Raw genomic sequence first — 26,470 nt, forward strand, 5'->3', positions numbered from 1 at the left:
CCATTTAACGTCCTATCCGAGGGACGGCAAGAACAGGAGCTAGGTACTCATTAAGACATGAATCTAATGAGAAAACTCGACTAAAGTACGTTTCCTAAAGGCACTAAATCGGAGGCATATGTCATATTATCGGAATTGCCCACAAGGCCTCTGGGTTATATTATGACTTATTTGGGGCCGAAAATGTCTCCCAGTACTCCAGGTGTGTTTGTGTGTTTTATTCAGATCTTCATTGGTATAAAGCTGGAACACTATTCTTCATTTAGGTCCATTTTAAGTACAAATAGTGACATTGAGAACTCATACAACAATGCAGAAAATTAAACGCAGTAAAATGAAATGAATGAATGAAAGTAAGTGTGGCCGTATCGTTTTTTATTGTGTACACACTAGGGGTGGATACCGGTACAGAAACGTCAGGCACTAGTACGGTTCAGGTAGCCTGGAATCCAGTCTTGTTAGCGAGTAGCGACCTTCGGGAGCGGAACAAAGCTAACAAGACTGGATTCCAGGCTACGGTTCAGGTCCAGAGGATTAGATCCAGGTCCGGAACTGAACCTGGACCTAACTGCTGTCTGTGGAAACTTGTGAATGGGCATTATAGGCGATACTCAAAACAATGGTCCATTTCGCTACAAAGGAATTTGTTTGGTGGAGTATCCTACGCGTATCTTCATGTGAACAACGCAATCTGTCTCTGTTAACGTAGACTAAGTTTGACTGTAGGAACTTTGTGAAAAGAACTTTTAGCTCTCCTCTACTTCGCTCTTCTTATTTTCTTGGTGCAGTAAGCCCCAAAACAAGTAAACATCTGTAGCTGCTGTCGTCACAGAAACACCACACGTCAGTGTCAGGTTACGTTCCCCATTGTTCCCTCAGATTAAACACCTTAACACATTCGCAGCCGCAGATTCAACACTCAAGGTCAGTGTGAAAAGAGGCGAACGCCCTTCGTCGAACAGTGAGTAAAATAATGTCTATTTCTCCCTGGGTATCACTTAATTTGATTTGCACTGTTGTTTTGTCTCATCGTCCGCTTTAACGTGCTTAGAATTTGTACAACAAGCACTGCTGAAGATTGTAGCCTCCGTCGCACTTGCAGCCTTCGAGTGGTGCTGGCTTCTATTTTAAGGGGGGGGGGGTGCTGGTTTGCGATTTTCAACGTTGGAGACGGGGCAAACTCATTTCAACGGCAAACTCCCTTCAACAGCAATCTCCCGGCATAACACAACCTACCTAACCAACGTTGAACATCGCGAACCAGCGCCCCCCACCCTCCTAAAATAAAAGCCAGACCCGCTCGAAGTGTGCAACGGAGGCTATGAAGACTCGACATTGGGTCAGCATAAGGGTTTACCGTAGCGTTGGTGTGGTGTAACTGGTGGGGAGTTGGGCTCAGAACCAAGAGATCCCGAGTTCGATACTCACCATGCCCCCGACGTTGTGCCCTTGGAAATGTATTGTACATGTATACCCACCATGACAGTGACGCCATGACACCCAGCGATCCTCTATATAGGCTGATCTGTCTAAAGTGTCAAGCACACACATTGGTTTGGTGCGCTAATCATGTAGGTGCTAATATTTGCCTCTTAAATTATTTAATATTTTACGAACGCTTAAATCCGATCACAAGAAAAAATAGAAAAATAAGCTGCGCATGCAAATCAGAGAACTAAGGCCTGAAGAAGTCCTAAACAGGTGGATATTTGTACCCCCCCCCCCATGTGTCGAGCCTTTTGTTACTGTGTAAACTGCATTGTGTGGCGTTACGCAATGTCACACAGAGACGTCGGTGTGAAGTTACGGTCCCATTATTCCCTGATGTAACCAAGGACATGTCTTTCAAGTAGAACAAACATTCACCTGTTACGGCCCATCTACTGCGTGAAATGCGGCAGACGTCGTCCTTCATATCACAGTGAGTAAAACATTCTCCCTGGGTACCTCTAAGATCGCACTTTTTTCTCTTTATTTTACAAGCAGGCACTGTGCAATCGCATCGACATACTTACATGTAGACTCTGCTCAACAAGCACACAGTAAACAACGTTGAGCCAGCAAGAAGGTCCAAATTCAACCACAAAAACAGAAATAGAACCAGCATTAAAACGTCACTTGAAGTGATATGCTGAAACATGAAATTATAGAAAGAAAAGGAAATGTTGGCAGAGGAAGCTAACGCGTCAGTGATGTTGGTATAAACTTCGACATCATAATTATGATTCTTGACAGTGTCAATGTATAGACTCGCCCTAGAGACTGACGCATTGTCTTCAACCATACAGCGTCAGAAGGTAAGCGCAAGCAGAAGAAGTGACCCCGGAGACATGGAAGCGAACGAGACCGCCGTCCTGTCACAAGCTGGAGCCTCGGCCGCGCCAGGTAAGGAAACTTGAAGATAGTTTATCCATGTCCTAATTATGTGTGTGACGATCTGTAATTATCATCAACATACGCGATTCATGGTAGGTAAGAGGAAACCTTAAAAAGATCTAAAAAAACTTGAATGTAAGCTCATCTGTGACGGTAGTCAACACTATGTTACAATTCCAAACTCTATATACGTACACAAAAGGAGTCGGCTTCCAAGCACCTTTGACCCTTTGCTGACGTCACACTTCCGGTATGGATGTGCGACTTAGGCTTTGGGTCATTTCAACTTGATAAGGATCAGAGGACTGATCGAAAGCTTGTTGGTAAACGCTTTATTGACCTTTATTTTGTGTACGGTTATAGAGTTAAAAATCTTAACCTAACAAACCTTCTTATTTGCAAATTAACGATAAACTACAAACACTCCTCTGTCCACAGGATCACCTGATGACGCTACAGCGCAACATCCGGCCTCCGACCTGGCGTCACTGGACGTCAGTGAGCTGGAGCGGCTGATGGAGGATCCTGATAGGAAAAACCTTCATGAAGGACGCAAATCAGCCACAGGTCGGTTTGTGTGTGTGTGTGTGTGTGTGTGTGAGTGAGTGTGTGTGTGTGGCATATTTACATCTTGAATAAATGATACCACGTTGATGGAAAGAGCTCAAGCATTATCTAACATTACAGGGACAATCCTGCCTTTACCTTTGTTAGGGTCATATGATTCTTTTCTATTTTTTTTCCAGGTAGTGATGAAATGTGCCTATTCAAACAAAACGTGTCCATGTGTCTACAAATATGAAATGTTCATCCCTTATCCTCTTTTTGTCATGAAATGTCATCATCATCATCATCATCATGATGATGATGATGATGATGATGATGATGATGATCCTCTTTTTGTCATGAAATGTAATCTCCTTAATACGTGCATAAAGACTCATGACTACAATGGAATGTACTTCGCACTAATAAGATATCATACATATGAACGATGTTACCATGTTACGTATGTCCAAAAAGGAGGAACAAGCGCCTGAACTGAGCATTTAGGTATATCATTGGTTTCTTTGCTTGTTACTCCTTGTGCATAAACAAAGAAAGATTCTCTCTCTTTTTTGCCAGATGATCATCGTGTCAAGCTCAAAATTGAGACTTTAGACGCTGAACTGAACACATCGGCTGGAAACAAGGCAAAACAGTTTGACCTGTGCTCACAGATAGGTGATCTTTACAGGACAGAACTACATGACTTAGAGTCAGCTCTACAGTACTACCAAAACATGTTAGAGTGTTCTAAGTCGCTGGAAGGGGACGCAAAAGAAGCCAAAGCCAACAACAGACTCGGTTTGACGTATGACATTCTGGGTGTCAAAGAGGAAGCCATTCGTTGCCATGAGAGAGCTCTGGAAATCTACAAAACCAAAGCAAATAAAGAGCTAGAAATGTGCGCAGCTTACAAAAATCTGGCATCATCGTTAGCACTGTTCGATCAGGTGCCGGGTGCAAAAACTAATTATGAATCAGCCTTGGCTGTTGCCACGGAAACTGGAAATAAGGCCGAACAGGTGGATATCTACTGTAGGGTTGGCGATTTGCACAGGAATAAGCTAGACGAGCCGCAGGTCTCTCACAAGTACTACACAAAGATGTTGGCACTAGCCAGGGAGCTCGGGTGGACGCACGTGGAGGGAGAGGCGTACGGGAGACTGGGGTACGCCTGTAGCGATATGGAGGATAGTGTGGGGGCTCTAGAGTGGCATCTGAAGAACCTTAAGGTACAACAAGATGAAGGAGACAAGAAAGAAGAGGTAACGGCACACATGGATGTTGGTAATGCATACATCTTCCTGGACAGAACGCACCTGGCAATGCCCCATTTCAACACAGCCTTACAAATGGCACAGCAGACGGGGAATCTACATAAACAGCTGGATGCGTGTATCTGCTTAGGTGAGATGCACAGGAATCAACTTGACTCCCCACGTACAGCCATCCAGTACTATGAACAGTACCTTGCTTTAGCCAGGCAGTTGGGGGATAGGCGTGCGGAAGGGACGGCGTACAACAGACTGGGGCTGGTCCACCACAGTCTCTGGGATCTGGCAGCAGCTCTGGGGTGGTACCAGAAATCCCTGCAGATGCGAGAGGAGGACGGTGACATAAGCGCGCAGATGTCACAACATATGAATGTTGGCCATGCGTACACGTCAATGGATAAACCGGAACAGGCGAAATTCCACTTTGACAAGGCCTTACAGTTAGCACAGCAGATAGAAGACCAACCGGGACAGATGCAGGTTTACCTCTGTCTGGGTGACATACAAAGTGAACAACTCCACTCTCCACGTACAGCCATCCAGTATTATGAACAGCATCTCACACTAGCCAATCAATTGGAGGACAGGGTTGAGGAGGGACTGGCTTACAACAGACTCGGACAGGTCCATTATGAGATGGGGGAGTATGAGGCAGCTCTGGAGTGGTACCAAAAGCAGTTGACGATGAGTCAAGAAAATGGAGACGAGACTGAACAGATAAATGCACAAGCGAATGTGGGGAATGCATACATGAACCTGAATAAAACAGACCAGGCAACATCCCACTTTAACACAGCCTTACAGTTAGCAGAGTGGACAGGTGACCAGTATGCACAGATGAGGGTTAGCTTCTACCTGGGTGACTTGTATAAGGACAAACTCCACTCCCCACGTACAGCCATCCAGTATTATAAACAACAGCTTACACTAGCCAGGCAGTTGGGGGACAGAAATCAGGAAGGGGTGGCTTACAACAGACTGGGACTGTCCCATTCCGATATGGGGGAGCTTGAAGCAGCTTTGGAGTGGAACCAAAAAGCCCTGAAGACTTTCGAAGAAGTCGGTGACACAAAAGAGCAGATAGCGCAACACACAAATATGGGTGACGCGTACAGAAGACTGGGTAAACTGGACCAGGCAACATCCCACTTCAGCACAGCCTTACAGATGGCACAGCAGACAGGGGATCTACATGGACAGATGGGGCTTTACTTACGTCTGGGTGAGATACAAAGGGAACAACTTCACTCTCCACGTACAGCCATCCAATATTTTGAACAGTACCACAGACTAGCAAGGCATTTGGGGGACAAGAATGAGGAGATTGTGGCTTACAACAAACTCGGTCAGGCACACTACGAGTTCGAGGAGTATGGGACCGCCCTTGACTGGTTTCACAAGCACCTTGCTCTAGCCACGCAGTTGGGGGACGTGCATCATCAAGGAGTGGCATATTGCGGACTAGGAGCGGCCTGCCACGGGATGGGGGAACTTCAGGCGGCTCTCGAATGGTTCCAAAAGTATTTCGAGATGAGTCAGGAAAGCGGAGAAAAGAAAGAAGAGCTGAAGGCACATTTGAACCTGGCTTCTTGCAACCAGGCTCTGAACAAACCGGACCTGGCCAGATTTCATTATCAATCAGCCATGACCATCGCCATGGAGACAGGAGACAAACAGCAACTGGCGGAAATTAACCTCAAACTGGGCGACTTACACAGGTTACAGCTACAGGAACCGCAGGTTTCACTCAAGTATTACACAGAGATGCTGGAACTAGCCAGGGACCTGGAGAGAAAGGACGCAGAACGGCAAGCTTACAACAAGCTTGGGCTCGCTTGTAACGGGATGCAAGATCACGAGGCAGCTGTGGAGTGGCATCAGAAGAACCTTGCGATGAGTGAAGAGAATGAAGACAAGATAACTGCTCATGAAAACATCGCCCAGTCTTACCAGGCCATGGGCAAACCGGACCTGGCAAGACCCCACGTGCAAGCCGCGGTCACCCTGACCATGGCTACAGGCAATCGGCCAGCTGTGAGCACCCCCTCCAATATGTGCAACTTAGTATAGTCCAACAGTAATTGAGTTCGGTGTGCTCTCTAAGAAAGGAAGCTTGAAGTAATACGGCCTCTTTACTGCAGGACACATGGAGTATGTCCATGGTCTCTATAATGTATACCTCTAACACAGGAGTCTGCACAGAAATACCAGGTACTGCTATGTTGAAAGATTCTTTAAACAATATCCGTGTGTGTGCTTGTGGTGTGTGTGTGCATGTGTGTGTGTGTGTGTGTGTGTGTGTGTGTGTGTGTGTGCATGTGTGTGTGTGTGTGTGTGCATGTGTGTGTGTGTGTGTGTGTGTGTGTGTGTGCATGTGTGTGTGTGCATGTGTGTGTGTGTGTGTGTGTGTGTGTGTGTGTGTGTGTGTGTGTGTGTGTGTGTGCGCACATGAGTGTGTGTGTGTGTGTGTGTTTGTAGGTATTAGTAAGCTTACACTTATAACGTTTTGTGAAATAAAACCATATTGAAGAATTCAATTGGAATTCAATGATGTTCATATTCGAAATGATCAATTCAAAGGCAAGACTACGCTTGACTTGGTGCCAATCGATATTTGTATGACGCGAATGATTTGTTTTATCTTTGTACATGTCACAGAGTTAAATATCATGTTTACAATGTATTTTGATTTTGATAATCACATGTATATTAAGCGAAGGTAGCCAAGGAAGCTTATGTTGTTATTGTTGAATAGCTGTTTTAACACTTTTGAAAATGCAATCGTGATTTTTGCATATTGATGTTGATACTTTTGTCTAAATTACAAGATCGCCTCGAAACATTAATGTTGCCGAATTCAATTCTTTTCCTATAAAAGAGTTTGATTATGTATGTATGTAGCACTTTAGGAAATTATGAGAAAATGTTTGCTTGTGACATAAAAAAAGCTGCATAGCCTACTTACTTTGTCGCTTTTTTCTTGCCTTTACCATAGTATAGCCGGTGGAATCTGTAGTACATCCTGTACCCGCATGGTGGCGCTTTGACAACTGTCCTGTTAGTGTGTTCCGATGAGAGAGATATCGTCGGAAGCTGCTGTACAAACTGTGTCCGCACGGTGACGCTGTTACCCCTATCCTATATAATTAGTCTATAAGAAACCCGAGATATCGGCAGGATGCGCAGTACTTACTATGATACTTAGTAGTTGCATGGTAACGCTATCATATTACTGGCCACTAGTATAGGTTTGATTAACAATTAACTGTGCCCTCTTGACATGCAATATTTTCAATAAATTCCAAATACGTTGTACTGTAGAGTAGGTATACCGCTTAATCATCCTGTGCACGCATGCTGGCGCTTTGACAACTGCCCTCGGAAGCTGCTGTACAAACTGTGTCCGCACAGTGACGCTGTTACCACTATCCTATATAAGGCCATGTTGATTTGATTATATGGATGACATCCGCGCTCGCACCAATTTTCGGCCATTTCCAAAAAAAAAAAAAAGTTTTCGACCACACAATAAATTGTGCAAAGCAGCTGTAAAATGAGCACAAATATTCCGTAGATTGAAAAAAAAGTATCAGAAAGCAGATAACTAATGCCATAGAATGCCAAAATGAATCTAAAGTCAAAGAATAAGATGTGAAAGGACAGAAAGAAAAAAAATCTATTGTTGGTTGGGGGAGGTACCAGGACAGAAAATTCAGGTCCAGAGTATCATTTCCGTGTCCGGACATGAACCTAGACCTGATTGTCTGTGGAAACTTGAGAACTGGCAATACTCAAAACAATGGTAATTGGTCAATTTTGCTACAAAGGAATCTGTTTGGTGGATTATTGGACTCCCACTGCATTTTAAAATCCCATCTCCATGTAATAAAGGCTAACTGTCTCTGTACCTTTGACTGTAGAAACTTGGTGCAATTGACTATAAACTCTACTTGACTTCGCTCTTGTTGTCTTCTTGGCCCCCCGGTTAGACCCCAAATGGCTGGCGACATAGTGTGTCCATTTTGTAATTGGCTAAACCTGTTCCTCTGTTTTTTTTTTTCAGGTCTGTTTTTTTCGGATTGATCCAAGAAGAACAAAATGTTTTGCACCCGTATAATGTACTGGTCCCTACACCTAAATGTTGGTATACCATACTATGTGTGTTCAGTCCTATGTTCAACCTTCCTTGCCACTTTGATTTCATACTGAATGCAACTTTTTTTTTGGGCCAAACTTTTTTTTTATTCGCTCGCTCGCATCAATTTTGGAGTTCCCGGAGATTAGTCTATAAGAAACCCGAGATATCGGCAGGATGCGCAGTACTTACTATACTTAGTAGTTGCATGGTAACGCTATCATATTACTGGCCACTAGTTCAGTTTTGACTATCTATTAACTGTGCCGCCTCTTGACATGCAATATCTTCAATAAATTCCAAATACGTTGTACTGTAGAGTAGGTATACCGCTTAATCATAACGTTCATAAATGTAAAATGTGATACGTTCTGCGGCACTGATTCGATCTGTCATTTCGTTACCATTATAAGGATAACACTTTGTATTAAATACTGTGTCAAAAAGACGACAATGAATCGGAAAACATACCACGTGCACTTTTTATTTCTTGCTCATACTAAATAGATATAAATTGGTTCCATCATTCATAGGGCGATAACAAAATCCGGATATTTTTCCTAATTCTGTCGCTGTTATAGTTAGGTTGATGGGAAATGTACCACTTGTCGTCACTGTTGGACCACTTCATCATCATCATCATCATCATCATCATCGGTCGACGTGATCACACATGTTCGCACATGTTTGGACCACTTAAATGAGACGTCCAGGGGTTATAGCCACTATCATACCCAGTTAATGAGAATGTGAGGCACCGGGTGTCATTACCGTTATGTACAGGGATCCGGAGGTTATCGTTACCTCCATGTTTGAATAGAAATTCAGTCTGAAGTTGCAGTTACGCAGGAATCCGGAGAATGTGATGTACCGGGTGTCGTCACTGCTATGCTTGGTTGATGAAGAATCCGGAAATGTGAATTACCGGTTACCTTTACGTCTATTCTTGGTTCATGAGAAATCCGGAAAACGAGAGGTACCGGTTGTCAATCCCGCTATGGGGTGATGAAACGTGACATTTTAGCTGTCGTTACGGTTACGGTTGATGAGGAATCCGGTCATGTGAAGTACCGGCTGTCGTTTCCGTTATGCTGGGTTGATGAGGAATCCGGAAAACGTGAGGTACCGGTTAGGCTGGGTTGATGAGGAATCCGGAAAACGTGAGGTACCGGTTAAGCTGGGTTGATGAGGAATCCGGAAAACGTGAGGTACCGGTTGTCGTTACTAAGCAGCGTGTACTCGCCCATCTGCAGCTCCACCCACACCTGGTCGCCGGTCTCCAGCTGCAGGATGGCGCTGTTACTGCTGGACTGACGCTCGCCTGCAGAAACGTGGGAAAAGTAACTCTGGGTTATCAGGAAATAGAGAGTCGTTTTTTAACTTCTTCAAACTAACTCCTTCATGCTTAATGCTTGAGACAATTGAGCGTAATTTTTTCAATAGCTGGTAGTTCAATGCAGCTTCACTATGGCTGGAGTATCTAGCCAAGCACACTGGGTCACAACTACTCCTCTCGAGATGGCTAACTAACCTGGTCAAACTTTGGTCATTGTTGAAAATGGCAAATCAACGCTTGTCCCCCAAACAAAAGCTACCGTTGTTAGTCTTCTGTTAGCCTAGAAAACAGTTGATGTCAGCTTTACAGATAAATGAATGAATGAAGACCTTTATTGTACATACATACCCACTGGGTTCAGTACAGGTCGCAATAAACGATACATGGAATATATGAATACATGAATATAAGACAAATGGATAAATGGATACATGAATATAAGACAAACCTGGATACGACTCGTACATGGAGACCATGATTTCTCCATTCTTCTTCAGCTCGAGGCGGTACTGAACCTTCGTCATGCCGGTGAACACGAAGTAGTACATCCCTCCCGCTCTAGTAACGAACTTTCCCGTTGCCATGTCGTAAGCCCCGCCCACGTTGCTAAGGACGTCATCATACGTCACCACGGTGCCGGATGAGTTCGACGCCGTCAGGTCTGTGGTTCGCGCCACGGAAAACGCCACGAGGGTCGACTCAGGTGTGCCGACGCCAGGTGTGCCCTTCTCACCTACCGGTCCCCGCTCACCTGTGTCTCCCTTCTCACCTGTAGGTCCGGCAGGGCCCTGCACACCTGGAGCACCTGCCACGCCCATGTCACCTGGCGTGCCTTTGTGACCTGAAAATTGCAAAAAAATATATATAAACGTGTTTTAGGTTAAGCATCGACGGTTTTGTTTTATGCAGCCACGTTTGCTTGTAGGTTTGACCGTGTGGCTAAAACATTACGGTGCAGCATTTGCAACATGTGTACAACAGCGACGCCTAGCGGCAGTGCGAAGTAAACCAGTATTACCCTGAGGAAAGTGACAGACGGTCAGTGAAACTAAAAATCGTCGTTATTCATTCATTTATCAACTTTATGAAATTATTCAACGTGTTTTGTCCCGAAACGTTTTTATTTATTTATTTATCTATTGAAAATGGACGAACACTTCTTGACTGTTGACAAATGCCTAGGTACCATCCGATTTCTACCGGGGCTCCTTACACTCGCTCCCTAAAGTATTTTTTTGTAAGGAGCCCCGGTAGAAATCGGATGATACCCAGGCTAATGCAGATACGGATACGAATGAGGAAAAGTACCAATTTAGGATACAGACACATAAATTCAGATACAGATGCGATTACAAGTGTGAATACAAGTACAGATATGAATAATCCATACAGCTAGAAGCTTAAGGATACAAGGTAGGCATAGGTACAGCCAATCAAAAAGAGATCTATCCGCGTAAAAGTATGCGTAGAGATGCCGATACGAATATACGTACCTCTGGGGCCCATGTCTCCTTTCTCTCCGTCCGGCCCTGGTGCCGCCACCACGGTAATGTTCACATCACTGCGGAACTGTCTGGAGCAGGAGCCTTCTGACACAGTTACCTCGTGGGCAGAAGTTACCTGGATCGTCATGGAACCCAGAAGGACAAGGGAGGCGAGCAAGAATCTTGCTTGGGCCATCTTGAAGTGCTAGAACTGCGTAGGGAATATACAGGTGTGAAGAGGTCTTTGCACACCTTGAGAAGAAATGCAATCCGTAATCAGAAGCTCGCCACTTCTAAAGAAGACCACGGTCCTGTTACTATCGCATCTATGGTGCTTGTTTGTTGTCTTTCCTTCATCATTGTCTACCCAATGTACATATTTTCTTTACTGTATCTATTTCAACTCGTCTTTTATCTTCATATTTGTTCAACGACGTGGTTCACATTAGGCATTTAGAGATGTTGCAAAAATGTTCAATCCAGATCATGAATGTCGGCTTTGTCCAATCTTCATACCACATATCTAAACGATACTGCCACGGAGGGTGTATTAACCAACCATTGCCTCGTCTGATGTTGCGCCACACGACGAAACGTTACGGGGGTACTGCTGTGCTTTCTTTACAGTAGCGCTTACACACAGGTTGTGTTGTTATAGAAAATGATACAGTATGAAAATAAACAGCAAAATGACCGCCTCCTCTTACCTACATGTACCGGCATGATTCTGTTCCCTTACAATTACACAAGGAAGGACTGTTGTTTGTTCAGGGGCACAAGCAACTCATGGGGAGAATATGAACAGGCGTTCGGTGTTTCCAGCCATCAGTACATTTACGACAGCCAGAAGAAAATACTAAAAAATGTCTCAAACTCCAGTCTAGGGGACTTCTATTGCTAAAATCTCTGTAAAGTTACCACATCTGCAAATCGGACCTCTTAGGTCTTTACTAGACTAAGTGTGATGTCTACTGATTGTCGTGTGCCACTGTGAGAAATATGAGCTATTGTATAATACAACTTTGGTTTGTATTATAACGTTCATACATGCAAAACCTGATAAATCCTACCATACTAACTGACCAGAATTGCCATTTCGTTAAAGAATTATTGAATGAACTAACCAGTTTAAGAAGACAATAATGAGTCGGAAATCAGAAACCGTTTTTATTCCTACCGTATAAATACAACATAGACACAAACTGGTTCCAACGTTTTCAGGACGAAATAATGACATCAAAGGTGATGACAGTCTTAAATGTTAGAGAGTAGAATACTAATCAAAATCTCAGTTGAATATCAAAATGAAACGCACCAAGATACAAAAGACTATGACTCCGTGCATTTAAAACTGGCTGTGTTCCGACCTTCCTGGTATATATACTTTTGACTTTGTGATGTACAAACCCTGTAAATTCCCATCTATTTCTTTTTCACAAAGATACAAGTAAATCTTCGTGTTCCTTCATAACCTCGAGTTTCCAATTGGCTGATGAGGAATCCGGAAAACGCGCTGTACCGGTTACTATTCCAGTTAGATATCGCTAATGAGAAATCCGGATTGATGTACCGTTTGCTGTTCCAGTTAGATATCGCTGATGAGAAATCCGGATTGATGTACCGTTTGCTGTTCCAGTTAGATATCGCTGATGAGAAATAATCCGGATTGATGTACCGTTTGTTCTTCCAGTTAGAGTTGGCTAATAAGAAATCCGGAAAACGTATTGTACCGGTTGCTGTTCCATTTAGAGTTGGTTGGTGAGAAACCCGGAACACGTGTTGTATCGGTTGATATTCCAGATAAAGTTTCTAGTTAGAGTTGGCTGATTAGAAATCCAGAATGATGTACCAGATGTGTTCCAGTTAGAGTTGGCTGATGAGGAATCCAGAAAACGTGCTTCACCGCTTGCTGTTCCAGTTAGATTTGGCTAATAAGAAATCCGGAAACGTGTTGTACCGTTTGTTGTTCTATTTAGAGTTGGTTGGTGAGAAACCCGGAACACGTGTTGTATCGGTTGATATTCCAGATAAAGTTTCTAGTTAGAGTTGGCTGATTAGAAATCCAGAATGATGTACCAGATGTGTTCCAGTTAGAGTTGGCTGATGAGGAATCCGGAAAACGTGTTGAACCGGTTGCCATTATTGGACAGACTGTACCGACCGGGGAACAGCTCCACCCACACCCGGTCCCCTCTGCGCAGCTGCAGGATGGCGCTGATACTACTGGACATGTTCTCGCCTGGAAAGACATGTAACAGGGAGGAGGATGAGCGGAGTGGTTCATTACAAGATAAGCGGTAAACAAAGTCTGGTCATGATCATGTCTCCTTCAGTCGATGTGAATGCTAAAGATGAAAGAAAGAAAGAGAGAAAGATATAAAGAAAGAATTTTTTTAGAAAGAAACAATAAGAAATGAACGGATGAGCGTTATATACATGTGCAAGTGGCGTGCTGACAAGTGTACAGAGCAACGTTATACGAGCAATGAGATCGTTGGGATAGAACTGAGGTCCTTTGACTCCTGTGCTCCATTATTCGTTATAACTGAACCCGTGGCCCATAAAAATCGATTAAGCTTCAACTCTAGGGTTGAATAAATGCATAGATAAACAAAACAACAAAACCAACCTTCTTAAATGTAAGTTCATCTGTGACAGTATTCAACATTCAACATTGTGTTACAATTTTAAGACCCTATGTCAGGTACACTAACTAACGCGCTTACCAACAGCTGAGACGGGGGCCGATACCGACTGTCAAGCGCCTTTGACCCTTTGCTGACGTCACAAGGCTCTGGGTCATTTCAACTAAATAAGGATTAGAGGGCTGATCGAAAGCTTGTTGGTAAGCGCTTTATTTTTTGTATGTATATAGTCTTAAAATTGTAACATAAAACCGACCTTCATTGTCGTATGTGTACTTTTCGCGCGTCGAGACCATGGTGTCCCCGTTCTTCTTCAGATGCATGAGGTACTCCTGCCTCGTCATGGCGGTGAAGGTGAAGAAATACACCCCGCTCACTTTGGTGACGAACTTCCCCGTTGCCATGTCGTAAGCCTCGCCCACGTTGCTAAGCACGTCATCATACGTCACCACCGTGGCTGACCAGGACGTCTGCAGGTCCGTGGTTCTCGCCACGGAAAACGCCACGAGAGTTGGTTCAGGCCGGCTGACGCCAGGTGAGCCCGTCTCACCTGCCGGTCCCCGCTCACCTGTGCCTCCCTTCTCACCTATAGGTCCGGCAGGTCCCTGCTCTCCTGGATCACCTGTCACGCCCCTGTTACCTGGAACACCTTTGTGACCTGAAAATCCCAAAAGTATATGTACGTGTTGGGATGATAGCTTCATTGCTGCCGACGCTTCGGTGATACCCGTTTTGCGGATACAGACACAAACACAAAAGCAGAAAGATATTCCAGTTTAGATACAGCCTAAAGACTCATACTCATTCACAAATGCAGCGGGGATAACCCCTTCTCCCTCCACACACTCAAATACACATAAACAAACCTGCTAAAAAACCGCTCATATTGAACCCATAGATAAAAAAAGCTGCTACAGACATATATAATAGAAATAATGCAAACTGGTTTTAGCGACAAAAGTGCAATTCTCATTCTAAAGAAACTACCATTAAGTGGAACACCAAATCAGTTTGTGTCCTCATTAATGTTCTTGTACCGCATCCTTTTCAGCATGTTAGAAACGGTCAGAGACAAAGATATAGATGAAGGCACAGATGCAGGCTGAGCACAAAGACAAGTACTCATACCTCTCGGACCCATGTCCCCTTTCTGGCCGTCCTGCCCTGGCCCTGCCACCACGGTAATGTTCACATCACTGCTGAACTGTCTGGAGCAGGAGCCTTCTGACGCCGCTAACTCATGGGCAGAAGTTACCTGGATCGTTGTGGATACCAGAAGAACAAGGGACGCGAAAAAGAATCCTGCTTGGGCCATCTTCAAATGTTTTAACTTCTTAAGGCTTCTTTCGGCCGGGCGTATACAGGTGGAGCCAGTATACGTAATATACAGGTGGTGAGATGTGCTTGCAGAAATTGGCACGAAATCCACTCCCTTGTTTTGAGACCAGATGCTGGCCAATGCATGGATGAAAAGAAGGCGATCTTCTCACCACTGTATCTATGGTTCAAAAGGCGTTGTTTATTTCCTTTACTTTATCATTGTCTCTCTAATGTATATATTGTCCTTACTGTATCAATTACAGCGTGTCTTTTGTCTCTTTACCCAACAGAAGCTAGGCTCTGATTGCGTTGAGCACTCTCAGAGATGTTGCAAACAATCCAGTCTTATTCTTATTGAACAATGAACGTTGCAACTGAATGTCATTTTTTACATCACCATACGACACAACTAAGATACTGCTGTAGAGGTTTAAACACCATTGCCACGTGTACAGTTGTAGCTCACTGTGCAACACGAACAAGTGTTCTTGGTTCGAAATTCAACCGCCGAGCATTGCACACCGTGGCATGTAGACACAAGGTGTGTAGTTGTAGAAAATGATACAGTAAAGAAAATAAACAGCGTCTTAAGGCTGAGAAAGGACCGCTGAGAAAGACAGCCTCCTCTTGCTTACACGTGCAATCAGGGTTATATTTCCTTACAAAAGCACGGACTGTTATTTCTGTTACCTGCTTGTGCTACGAAGTGTGTTACTAGTCGCGGGTAGCTCCACAAAGTTTCAACACATAAAGATGGCTCATACAGGAGTCTTGGTCGCCGTCCTTGCTGTGCTAGGTTCCATGACGACCCAGCCCTGTGCAGGGGAAGTGAAGGAGGGTGAAGGCTCCTGCTCCCGGGTGTATAACGATCAGAACATCACCGTGTTAGCGACGCCTGGACCGGCCGGGCACAAGGGGGACATGGGGGCCAGAGGTACATAACTCTTTATGCAATAGCTTCAACTACATTGTGTATAACTGCATCTATCTTTTACTTCATGTACATTTATGATGTTGTCTGTATTTTACATATCAGGGATCTGCAATGCATATGTCTAATCGTATCCGAGACTACATCTGTGTGTGTATCAGTTTGTTTACACGAATGTGTCTGTGTCTGTACCTCTATTACGACTCGGACGTACAACAGGAGAATGGCGCATATTTGACACAAACGTGTATGGTGTTTTAATAATGTCATCTTTGCAACAGTGTTTATAAGGAAATGTTGCATTATTGTATCCAAAGCAGTTTTAGTTTTAAAGCTATCTAATGATGATTCTCTAGAGTACCCTCATCTGCATCATTGTTCTTGCATTCCCTAAGATAGCATCTCCACTATTACATTATGTGTGAATTTCATTAATGTATAACAGAATCCAAAATAATAAGGGAAAATCCATTTTGTTCCCTTTTTTCGGCTTCAAAACACAAAAATTAAGCCTTTCTTTTTATCAAAATGCAGCCTTCATGACTTGGTATTTGCATTTTTAAGAAACTTTCTTTAAAAAATCACAACTAGATGAGGATATATACTCAAACAAATCAATAATAATCCAGCCTAACCGAGGATATATAATGAATTAGAGTTTTGTCCAGCAGCTTGGAGGATATATACTCCGGCTGGAGGACGATATATACTCTGATAGAGTATAAATACTCTGCATAAAGGAGGATGGATACTCTGTCCGAAAGAGTATTTATACTCTGCTTTATACTCTGCCTGATAGGGTAGAGTATTTATACTCTGATAGAGGATGAATACTCTGCATAAAGGAGGACGGTGTATAGAAAGCAGCTAATGTATATTTTACTCATCTAGGTAATATGAAGGGATGATAATTTTCGTAGATGCTATCAGTAAATACATGATCAATTGATAAGCTGCGACTATCAAAAGCGGCTGGAAGAGGAGAAATGGGCCAAATAGACGTATTAGTATCATGTCAGAGGAGTTAGTCCGCTAAATGAGCAAACTGTACTCCTACAACGGACAAACCCCTCTGGTATGTTACGGACAAACCCCTCTGGTATGTTATCTGTCTATTTGAACGATTTCTTTTCTTTCCAACCGCTCCAGGAATAAAGGCTGATCAAAGGAAACGTAAAAAAGTTCATGTTAGGCTAACACATTAAGCTAATCTTTACAGTTAAAGCTGTGTTCTGCATACAAGGTACGCTCTCAATTCTAGCTTCATCTTGCAGCTGCTTCTTCCCTCAGCACGAGCGAAACTAGACCATCCTTGCTCACTACCTCCCTTCGTCCTTTCAATCCGTTGTTATTCTCTGAGCAGCAACCTGTAGCCAATGAATGAATGAAAAATGAAATCTCACCCCACATATTAAGCCTACGGTTTGAGAGAAAATATTGCTTTATCTTCAGTGCTATAGTAGAGAAAGACACTTGAATGCATGCATTGCATGTTTTATAGTATCACATAAATACATACAACAGTGTACAAGAAGAGCTCAAATTCATGTAGTGACTGCTGAGGACAACAGTCACAAATGCATATTCGACAAAATGGAGCAGGTTGGAGACATGTTCCTTAGAAACATTCGATATAAACGGTCAAAAGGAACAGCCATTTATCTTAATCTGCTCAGAAAGAAAAATAGGAATTTGTTACATAACTGTAGGTGTCCAAAATCAAAGTGATTTCAATTTTTCTCTGCCCTCTATCAATCAAGTCTATCCGTCATTTTATTAACTGTGGTCTAGGTGGACATATGTTACCTATTTCTTCCATTAGACAGCTTTCCAGACGTCCGTCGCTGACTCGAAGCGATCCGAAGATGTCTCCTAGGGGACCTGAATAAGTTTGTGGTGAGAACACGGATACAGTAAGTCTATAACATCCGTGGCGCTCCTAACAATGTTTGTTGATAGCAAGTCACCAACTTTGTTAACCCCTATGGCACCATTACACCATGCGATTTGAAACAAACCTACAATTGCTTAACAAACGAGCAGGAAACGGACATTTCAAATGTAATTCAGTGTTGACCGTTGACCCTACCGAGTGACCACTAGTAGGAATAATGATTTAACAGGACACCTGAAGAAAATTCCATGTCATCAGCTCACTATAGCTCACTTGACACTTTAAGCTGAATAAGTCTTTGAAATCAGTCTTTTTTGTAAACTGTAGGGATTACCCTTAGGCCTAAATGATTGAGAAATAAATAAGAAATTCTGAAAAAAAAGCTACATAAGGGACCCTAATTGAAGTAATCTGTAACATATGACACAACATAAAGGTAATGACAACAATCTCATGAAAAAGACAAAAGCTCAACACACAAATAAAACAAATGTGCCACTGTTTTGGCTCTACACACTACCCCCTCATCTAGTGAACCAACATTCCCAAACAATCGGAAAACTTCAAAACATTACAAGGCACATTAGCCGAGAATAGGCGACAAAGAAAATAGATTTTGATTCCAAAATTGAAACCCATTCAACGTAACACGTACTGCGATAGATCTGCCTTTTAATTAAAACTAGAGATAAATATGTGTAGTCACACATGCACACAGGGTCGCTTTTAAGTGTAATTTGTGCCAGGTGAAATTGTAGCTAGGCAATGTTAAAAAGCAGGTGTGAACATGTATATACAGCCCTTGTAGTTAGAGGTCAATGTGTGGGTGGGACAAGGGGGTGAGGCAGTTGGAAATGGTCTGTCCCAACCTGAACGCTCCATCCTTCTGCAGGAAGAAATGGACTGTCCCCACCTGAATAGACCCCCCAGAAATAAGAAATGGACTAGCCCAACCTGAATAACCCCTACTTCAGCAAGTTCTAAGTACTTGAGACACACGTACACACGAGGTACATTGTACGAGGGACGCTCGACCAAACAGTGCACGTAATACAGCTTGCCGTCCGTTTATTTTTATTACCTACATAAGTTATGGAGATGATCGTCAAAATTTGCATTATCAACATCTTGCTACATTCCTCTTTACTTAAGGAACATACTGTATGAATATCGAAAGTGTAACAGCTTTTTGTAATTTTGAAATTGATATGCAAATTATTACCTCATTTGCATAAATTTAACATCTCATGGTAATCTTGATAACAATTATATTGGACGAAAAGATTAAACACCTATCATTTAACAGTAATGTTTAATTAGTAGTTTTCATTGGAAGTTATGATAATGAGCTCCCTCAGAGATACACTATATAGGAATTATAGCAATTATCTATTCAAATAAAATAACAACATATATTCCGTCAAATCAGAAAAATAACTCATATTCGTCCTTACGTATTGATAGAGAGGAGCTCCGGTGTAATTTTTCCGACCACTACTATATCTACGTGACTCAACCTCTGCTTGGAGAGTAACCCAGGCTAACCGCTTGACACCACCGCTGGACTCCTAGCTCCACATGCCGGTAGCTCATTTGGCCCAGCGGGGTGCGAACTGCTAAGTACCACTGAAGTGACACACGACTTCCAAACAGATCTGTCTCGTCATTAGCCTCCCTAATAGCGGGCCTTCTGGGTCTTTTTGTCTTTGGGCTCATAAAACACTTCTGCTGCATATTTGTATCTTTGTTATTCTCTATCTTATTGCAATAAAAGCAGGCTTTGAATCCAGTATATCATCACAAACATTTATTCTATCGGACACAAAGACTATCGATCTAGTAAGTTACAGTACTTACACACATTTAGCCCCTTAGCCTTTAGTTAGTGAACCGCCCCTGGTTGGAACCCTTCCTATCATCAACGGAACTCCCCCTTGACTGTTGCGTATGGTATGAAGCCTGGTATGAAGGGTAACGCCTCCTTTCATGATGTCACGAGCTACGTTACTTCTGCCCCGGTGACCAATCACTGGTATTCTCTTTGTCACTTCAAAGTCATGCAAAGCTAACTGGTCACCAGAAAAACCCCGGTCTACTGCATACCAAACTCATATAGAGTGAGACCAACATCATGTAAATGTCCGCTGTGCTCCGACATGAAAGCGGACATGGCCAAATACTGAAATAGTGGAATTGTGGGAAAGCTTGGCTTGTTTACACCAGGCGATAATCTTTCAATTTCTTGGCAGGCGAAACGGAGAGGGTAATCCACGTGACACACAGCAAAGTCCCTCGAGCCCCGTACATGCTCGCGCTCAACTTGATTGCACCACCAGTCCAAATTTCAAGTTACTTGCTATGTGTTTGAATCTTGATATATATATATCCGAACGACGAGGCTTTAAAAGAAAACTGTATCCTTGAGAGTCGCCCGGAACAACTTATAATTGTGCTGGGACTATCGCATCCTTCCAAACAGCTAAGCTTTGACTGTATCTGTTACCAAAACACTTCCAGATGCCCGCGCACATAATAACTGTCATCTGAAGTCAGAAATTCAGGTCAAGATTCGACAAGTAAATGGAATCACAACCGCACTCTACAACTAGAAAGTGTTAGAAAACCCACAAAGGCAAACAGTGACAATCAACTGATGAGAGACCGTCCAAACTTGGAACTCAGAAGTCCTACCTGCCTTGTAACGATCTACACTACCCAACTCGACCCCCCCCCCCCCTTCTCCAGCTTAACAACATATCGTCTCCCCAAAGAACATGTCCATAAGTTTTATATACATCAAGAGGATCACTGTATAATTTCAGAAAGGAGTTCTACATACCAAAGAACATTGTGGAGCTGTCCATTCAGAAGCAGGCGTGTATCGCTAGAAATGTCTTTTCCCATGAAGATAAGGCGCCAGCGCGCCTGCTGACCGTTGATCAAATGTTCTTCATATTTGTTACAGCAGGGTTTGTCCGCTCAAGGTACGCCCTCGTCTCTCCGTTGCCAGGATGCAATTTTGGCACGAAGATACTGCAGTAGGCCACGAAATAAGTTGAACTCGAATCAACATAACTCTTTTAACTGTGAGAAAGGATATGGACCCCACGGCTTGACCTGTAGCTTAATCTGCACTGTTGATCACTGTTTCACCGTACCAGTTCGGCCCCCTAGCCTGTTGATGACCCCGGCCCGCCAGATGTTGGCCCGCCCGCCGCCGTGTCACACTGAAAGGTGACCCAGGCTTGTCTTACAAGACCCTATTCTTCAAGCAGATGTTGGGTTAGTGAGGAGGAAAAGCGCTGGTCGGGATTTCGGAGACAGCGGCTACTGCTATACTCCGACCCGATCCCCGATTGGATATTATGTGTGAAGCGTTTCTGCAGGTTTCTGTTTGCCCGGTGTTTGTTTTTCCGACAGGTGAATGTTCAATTCTACAGTTAAGCCTACCCGAATAAACTCTACGCTACACATATAAGATCATATAAAGTAAATAGGAGAAGGTGAGGACGGAAACAGATTGAAGTGTCGGAGGGAAACATAGACATTATCTTATTGTTACAACACGGCTGATATCTATTATCAAATGTCATGGTCAAGCCCTGTACGTGTATTTTTACTTGTCGACATGTGTACACTTCACACATTTCCAAACGTACACATCTGAACTGTACCCATTACTAAAAAGCGTCGTGGTGGGTTATCTGTTGCGGTTAGACGACCTTAGACGTTAGAACTCACGTTGAAAAATTACCGTGAATCTCAGAGCCAGCTTTATGAGAAGCTCCGGCTGGTTTTGTCATACTAAAATTTATAAGGGGAGGTTTGGCTCTCAATTTTTTGCTGGTTTTGTCATACTAAAATTTATGAGGGGTGGTTTGGTTGTTGCAGATTTTTAACTTGGTCGGTCCTCCTGTTAAGTATTCAACCTGTACATTGCGGTTAGACGCTATATGTATGCCTACCAGCATAACTCTTTAACCAGAGGTTTGACTCTGAGTGGGGACTAATGCTAGGAGGCATAAGGCCGCAGCAAGTAAATTTTATTGATGACATCCTCTGCAGACTGGAAAAAAACTCAAGATGGGAAATGTTCAAGATCGACACGATAAACGTTGTAACAAGAATTAAAGTGACAAAATATGGCATAAAACCAACAAGGCCTTCATCCCTCTAAGTCGTTCACTATAGTTTAGTCAAAGTGACACTAGTGTGATGCGGTAGACAAGTATTAATAACCATGTTGGCAACTACACTCGTTACTTTTATAAATGTTGGTGCCACTGTTACAACTATAATCCATCATGTTTCACATCTACAACTACAGTCAAGGCTCTAGTGTCGATTCTAGTGCCAATTCTACATACAATTTATAGGTTACAACACAACTTATTTGCCCATTTTGGTCTGTCTGCGGTCTGACCATCCCTAAAACCAGGCGAAGATTGACGAGCCCGTCGATGTCATCCATAAAATTTACTTGCTGTGGCCTGGAAAACAGGCACCCAATACAGGGCGGATAGACGGCCGGTGACACCAGTAAAAGGCCAGACCCGAAACCAAACCTAGCATTACTTCCCACGCAGAGGTTCGGCTCCGGCTCCGGTTGTCGACTTATTTTCGGCCCCGGATTTTCCCTGAATAGTTTGGTTGACAACACCTTAAAGAAAAGGAGCCGAACTTCTACTTCGAGAGTAGGAAATTATTTTTTTTGCCAATTCTTAAAAGTGTGGAAATGACTTATGTAGTTTGCAGCCCAACGGAGGAACTCTAGTCTTCCCCAGGGGCAGGTCAAATTTCCTTGGCTTCTTTTATTCCAAGGTGTTTATGCTGCATGGTAGCCAGACTTTTTCAGGGGTTGTACAGCCCAGCCACCAAATTGAACAGGAATTCAGCATAGCCTCCTGGGTACAAATGACTTCAGTCAAGGGTCATTACTCTCCAGCTCGGCTGTTTTTTTTTTACGTTTTGTATAAGTCGTTTTTATCGGGCTTGCTATTGAAACACTAGAGGCAAGTAGAATAGTTTTTTTTAAACCCCAAACTCGCTCCCGGGATTTAAAACCGTGACCTATCGCGACCAAATTCTAAGCATTAAGTTCATGTAAATATGGTAGAAACGTTTGAATGTTGTCGTCTTAAATTAGGACGGTATCTTTCTCGCGAGTGCCAGCTTGCTTGGGTGCTTCACAACAGCTGTTTACTGAATTTTCCGGGGGTTTTTTTTGCAATAAAAAGATAACAGCAATTCCCTCAGGCCTATTTCCCGTGGTCAAACGACAACAATACCTTGGCCTAACGCCTGTTGTACAACCCCTGAAAACGTCCAACACAGCCGTGAGCATCCTAGGAATGTCTAGCCTGGTTACCAAACCCCAGCCCGATCTCAAGTATCTATCGTGCACGAAAGATATATCTTGAGGTTGGGGTATGGAATCCAGGCTAAGGAATGTCCTGCCACTAGGGAAAACAAGTTCTTCTGTTGGGGCTGCCATCAGCCGTCCCTGGATGTTCAATATTAGCCCCCAAAAGATCCTTTCCTCCTTTTCAAACAGAAGTTCAACTTAGGCTGGTTTTGACGTGTTTCTGTTTGACCTTTGAATCATTTTGTCCCAGTCGGCCACGGTATGTTTTCTTTGATTTTATAAACAAGTAAGAAAAATGCTGGTAGTCATACATATAACGTCTAACCGCAATGTACAGGTTAAACAGAGGACCGACCAAGTTAAAAATCTGCCACAGCCAAACCTCCCCTTAGAAATTTTAGTATGACAAAACCAGCCGGAGCTTCTCATAAAGCTGGCTCTGAGATTCACGGTAATTTTTCAACGTGAGTTCTAACATCTAAGGTCGTTTAACTGCAACAGATAACCCACCACGATGCTTTTTAGTAATGGGTACAGTTCAGATGTGTACGTTTGGAAATGTGTAAAGTGTACACATGTCAACAAGTAAAAATACACGTACAGGGCTTGACCATGACATTTGATAATAGATATCAGCCGTGTTGTAACAATAAGGTAATGCCTATGTTTTCCTCCGACGCTTCAATCTGTTTCCGTCCTCACCTTCTCCTATTTACTTTATATGATCTTATATGTGTAGCGTAGAGTAGAGTTTATTCGGGTAGGTTTAACTGTAGAATTGAACATTCACCTGTCAGAAAAACAAATACCGGGCAAACAGAAACCTGCAGAAACGCTTCACACATAATATCCAATCGGGGATCGGGTCGGAGTATAGCAGTAGCCGCTGTCTCCGAAATCCCGACCAGCGCTTTTCCTCCCCACTAACCCAACATCTGCTTGAAGAATAGGGTCTTGTAAGACAAGCCTGGGTCACCTTTCAGTGTGACACGGCGGCGGGCGGGCCAACATCTGGCGGGCCGGGGTCATCAACAGGCTAGGGGGCCGAACTGGTACGGTGAAACAGTGATCAACAGTGCAGATAAGCTACAGGTCAAGCCATGGGGTCCATATCCTTTCTCACAGTTAAAAGAGTTATGTTGATTCGAGTTCAACTTATTTCGTGGCCTACTGCAGTATCTTCGTGCCAAAATTGCATCCTGGCAACGGAGAGACGAGGACGTACCTTGAGCGGACAAACCCTGCTGTAACAAATATGGAGAACATTTGATCAACGGTCAGCAGGCGCGCTGGCGCCTTATCTTCATGGGAAAAGACATTTCTAGCGATACACGCCTGCTTCTGAATGGACAGCTCCACAATGTTCTTTGGTATGTAGAACTCCTTTCTGAAATTATACAGTGATCCTCTTGATGTATATAAAACTTATGGACATGTTCTTTGGGGAGACGATATGTTGTTAAGCTGGAGAAGGGGGGGGGGGGTCGAGTTGGGTAGTGTAGATCGTTACAAGGCAGGTAGGACTTCTGAGTTCCAAGTTTGGACGGTCTCTCATCAGTTGATTGTCACTGTTTGCCTTTGTGGGTTTTCTAACACTTTCTAGTTGTAGAGTGCGGTTGTGATTCCATTTACTTGTCGAATCTTGACCTGAATTTCTGACTTCAGATGACAGTTATTATGTGCGCGGGCATCTGGAAGTGTTTTGGTAACAGATACAGTCAAAGCTTAGCTGTTTGGAAGGATGCGATAGTCCCAGCACAATTATAAGTTGTTCCGGGCGACTCTCAAGGATACAGTTTTCTTTTAAAGCCTCGTCGTTCGGATATATATATATCAAGATTCAAACACATAGCAAGTTACTTGAAATTTGGACTGGTGGTGCAATCAAGTTGAGCGCGAGCATGTACGGGGCTCGAGGGACTTTGCTGTGGTACCAGCATCGGGTCACGTGGATTACCCTCTCCGTTTCGCCTGCCAAGAAATTGAAAGATTATCGCCTGGTGTAAACAAGCCAAGCTTTCCCACAATTCCACTATTTCAGTATTTGGCCATGTCCGCTTTCATGTCGGAGCACAGCGGACATTTACATGATGTTGGTCTCACTCTATATGAGTTTGGTATGCAGTAGACCGGGGTTTTTCTGGTGACCAGTTAGCTTTGTATGACTTTGAAGTGCCAAAGAGAATACCAGTGATTGGTCACCGGGGCAGAAGTAACGTAGCTCGTGACATTATGAAAGGAGGCGTTACCTTCATACCAGGCTTCATACCATACGCAACAGTCAAGGGGGAGTTCCGTTGATGATAGGAAGGGATCCAACCAGGGGCGGTTCACTAACTAAAGGCTAAGGGGCTAAATGTGTGTAAGTACTGTAACTTACTAGATCGATAGTCTTTGTGTCCGATAGAATAAATGTTTGTGATGATATACTGGATTCAAAGCCTGCTTTTATTGCAATAAGATAGAGAATAACAAAGATACAAATATGCAGCAGAAGTGTTTTATGAGCCCAAAGACAAAAAGACCCAGAAGGCCCGCTATTAGGGAGGCTAATGACGAGACAGATCTGTTTGGAAGTCGTGTGTCACTTCAGTGGTACTTAGCAGTTCGCACCCCGCTGGGCCAAATGAGCTACCGGCATGTGGAGCTAGGAGTCCAGCGGTGGTGTCAAGCGGTTAGCCTGGGTTACTCTCCAAGCAGAGGTTGAGTCACGTAGATATAGTAGTGGTCGGAAAAATTACACCGGAGCTCCTCTCTATCAATACGTAAGGACGAATATGAGTTATTTTTCTGATTTGACGGAATATATGTTGTTATTTTATTTGAATAGATAATTGCTATAATTCCTATATAGTGTATCTCTGAGGGAGCTCATTATCATAACTTCCAATGAAAACTACTAATTAAACATTACTGTTAAATGATAGGTGTTTAATCTTTTCGTCCAATATAATTGTTATCAAGATTACCATGAGATGTTAAATTTATGCAAATGAGGTAATAATTTGCATATCAATTTCAAAATTACAAAAAGCTGTTACACTTTCGATATTCATACAGTATGTTCCTTAAGTAAAGAGGAATGTAGCAAGATGTTGATAATGCAAATTTTGACGATCATCTCCATAACTTATGTAGGTAATAAAAATAAACGGACGGCAAGC

General features: G+C 43.3%; 3 protein-coding genes and 1 long non-coding RNA gene across 4 annotated transcripts; 1 reads left to right on the forward strand and 3 right to left on the reverse strand.

Moving 5' to 3' along the window:
• Positions 1 to 2,465: 2,465 nt before the first annotated feature.
• On the forward strand, positions 2,466 to 6,505 carry LOC118422017 (tetratricopeptide repeat protein 28-like). Its single transcript, XM_035829521.1, has 3 exons — positions 2,466 to 2,472; positions 2,815 to 2,943; positions 3,502 to 6,505. Exons 1-3 carry the CDS (start codon positions 2,466 to 2,468, stop codon positions 6,264 to 6,266), a joined length of 2,901 nt encoding a protein of 966 aa, XP_035685414.1. The 3' UTR covers positions 6,267 to 6,505.
• Positions 6,506 to 9,471: 2,966 nt separating this feature from the next.
• On the reverse strand, positions 9,472 to 10,504 carry LOC118421478 (complement C1q tumor necrosis factor-related protein 3-like). The gene is made up of 2 exons (XM_035828790.1): positions 10,116 to 10,504; positions 9,472 to 9,652 (listed from the first exon to the last, which is right to left on the reverse strand). Exons 1-2 carry the CDS (start codon positions 10,483 to 10,485, stop codon positions 9,504 to 9,506), a joined length of 519 nt encoding a protein of 172 aa, XP_035684683.1. The 5' UTR covers positions 10,486 to 10,504; the 3' UTR covers positions 9,472 to 9,503.
• Positions 10,505 to 12,629: 2,125 nt separating this feature from the next.
• LOC118422018 (complement C1q tumor necrosis factor-related protein 3-like) lies at positions 12,630 to 15,111 on the reverse strand. The gene is made up of 3 exons (XM_035829522.1): positions 14,925 to 15,111; positions 14,053 to 14,454; positions 12,630 to 13,390 (listed from the first exon to the last, which is right to left on the reverse strand). The coding sequence occupies exons 1-3, from the start codon at positions 15,109 to 15,111 to the stop codon at positions 13,242 to 13,244; spliced, it is 738 nt and encodes a 245-aa protein (XP_035685415.1). The 3' UTR covers positions 12,630 to 13,241.
• A 2,024-nt stretch (positions 15,112 to 17,135) lies between these two features.
• LOC118421389 lies at positions 17,136 to 20,884 on the reverse strand. Its single transcript, XR_004831830.1, has 3 exons — positions 20,781 to 20,884; positions 17,854 to 17,928; positions 17,136 to 17,414 (listed from the first exon to the last, which is right to left on the reverse strand). It is a non-coding gene; the product is annotated as an uncharacterized LOC118421389 (long non-coding RNA).
• Positions 20,885 to 26,470: the final 5,586 nt, after the last annotated feature.

This window comes from Branchiostoma floridae, chromosome 8 (genome assembly GCF_000003815.2).
Source record: "Branchiostoma floridae strain S238N-H82 chromosome 8, Bfl_VNyyK, whole genome shotgun sequence".
NCBI lineage: Eukaryota > Metazoa > Chordata > Leptocardii > Amphioxiformes > Branchiostomatidae > Branchiostoma > Branchiostoma floridae.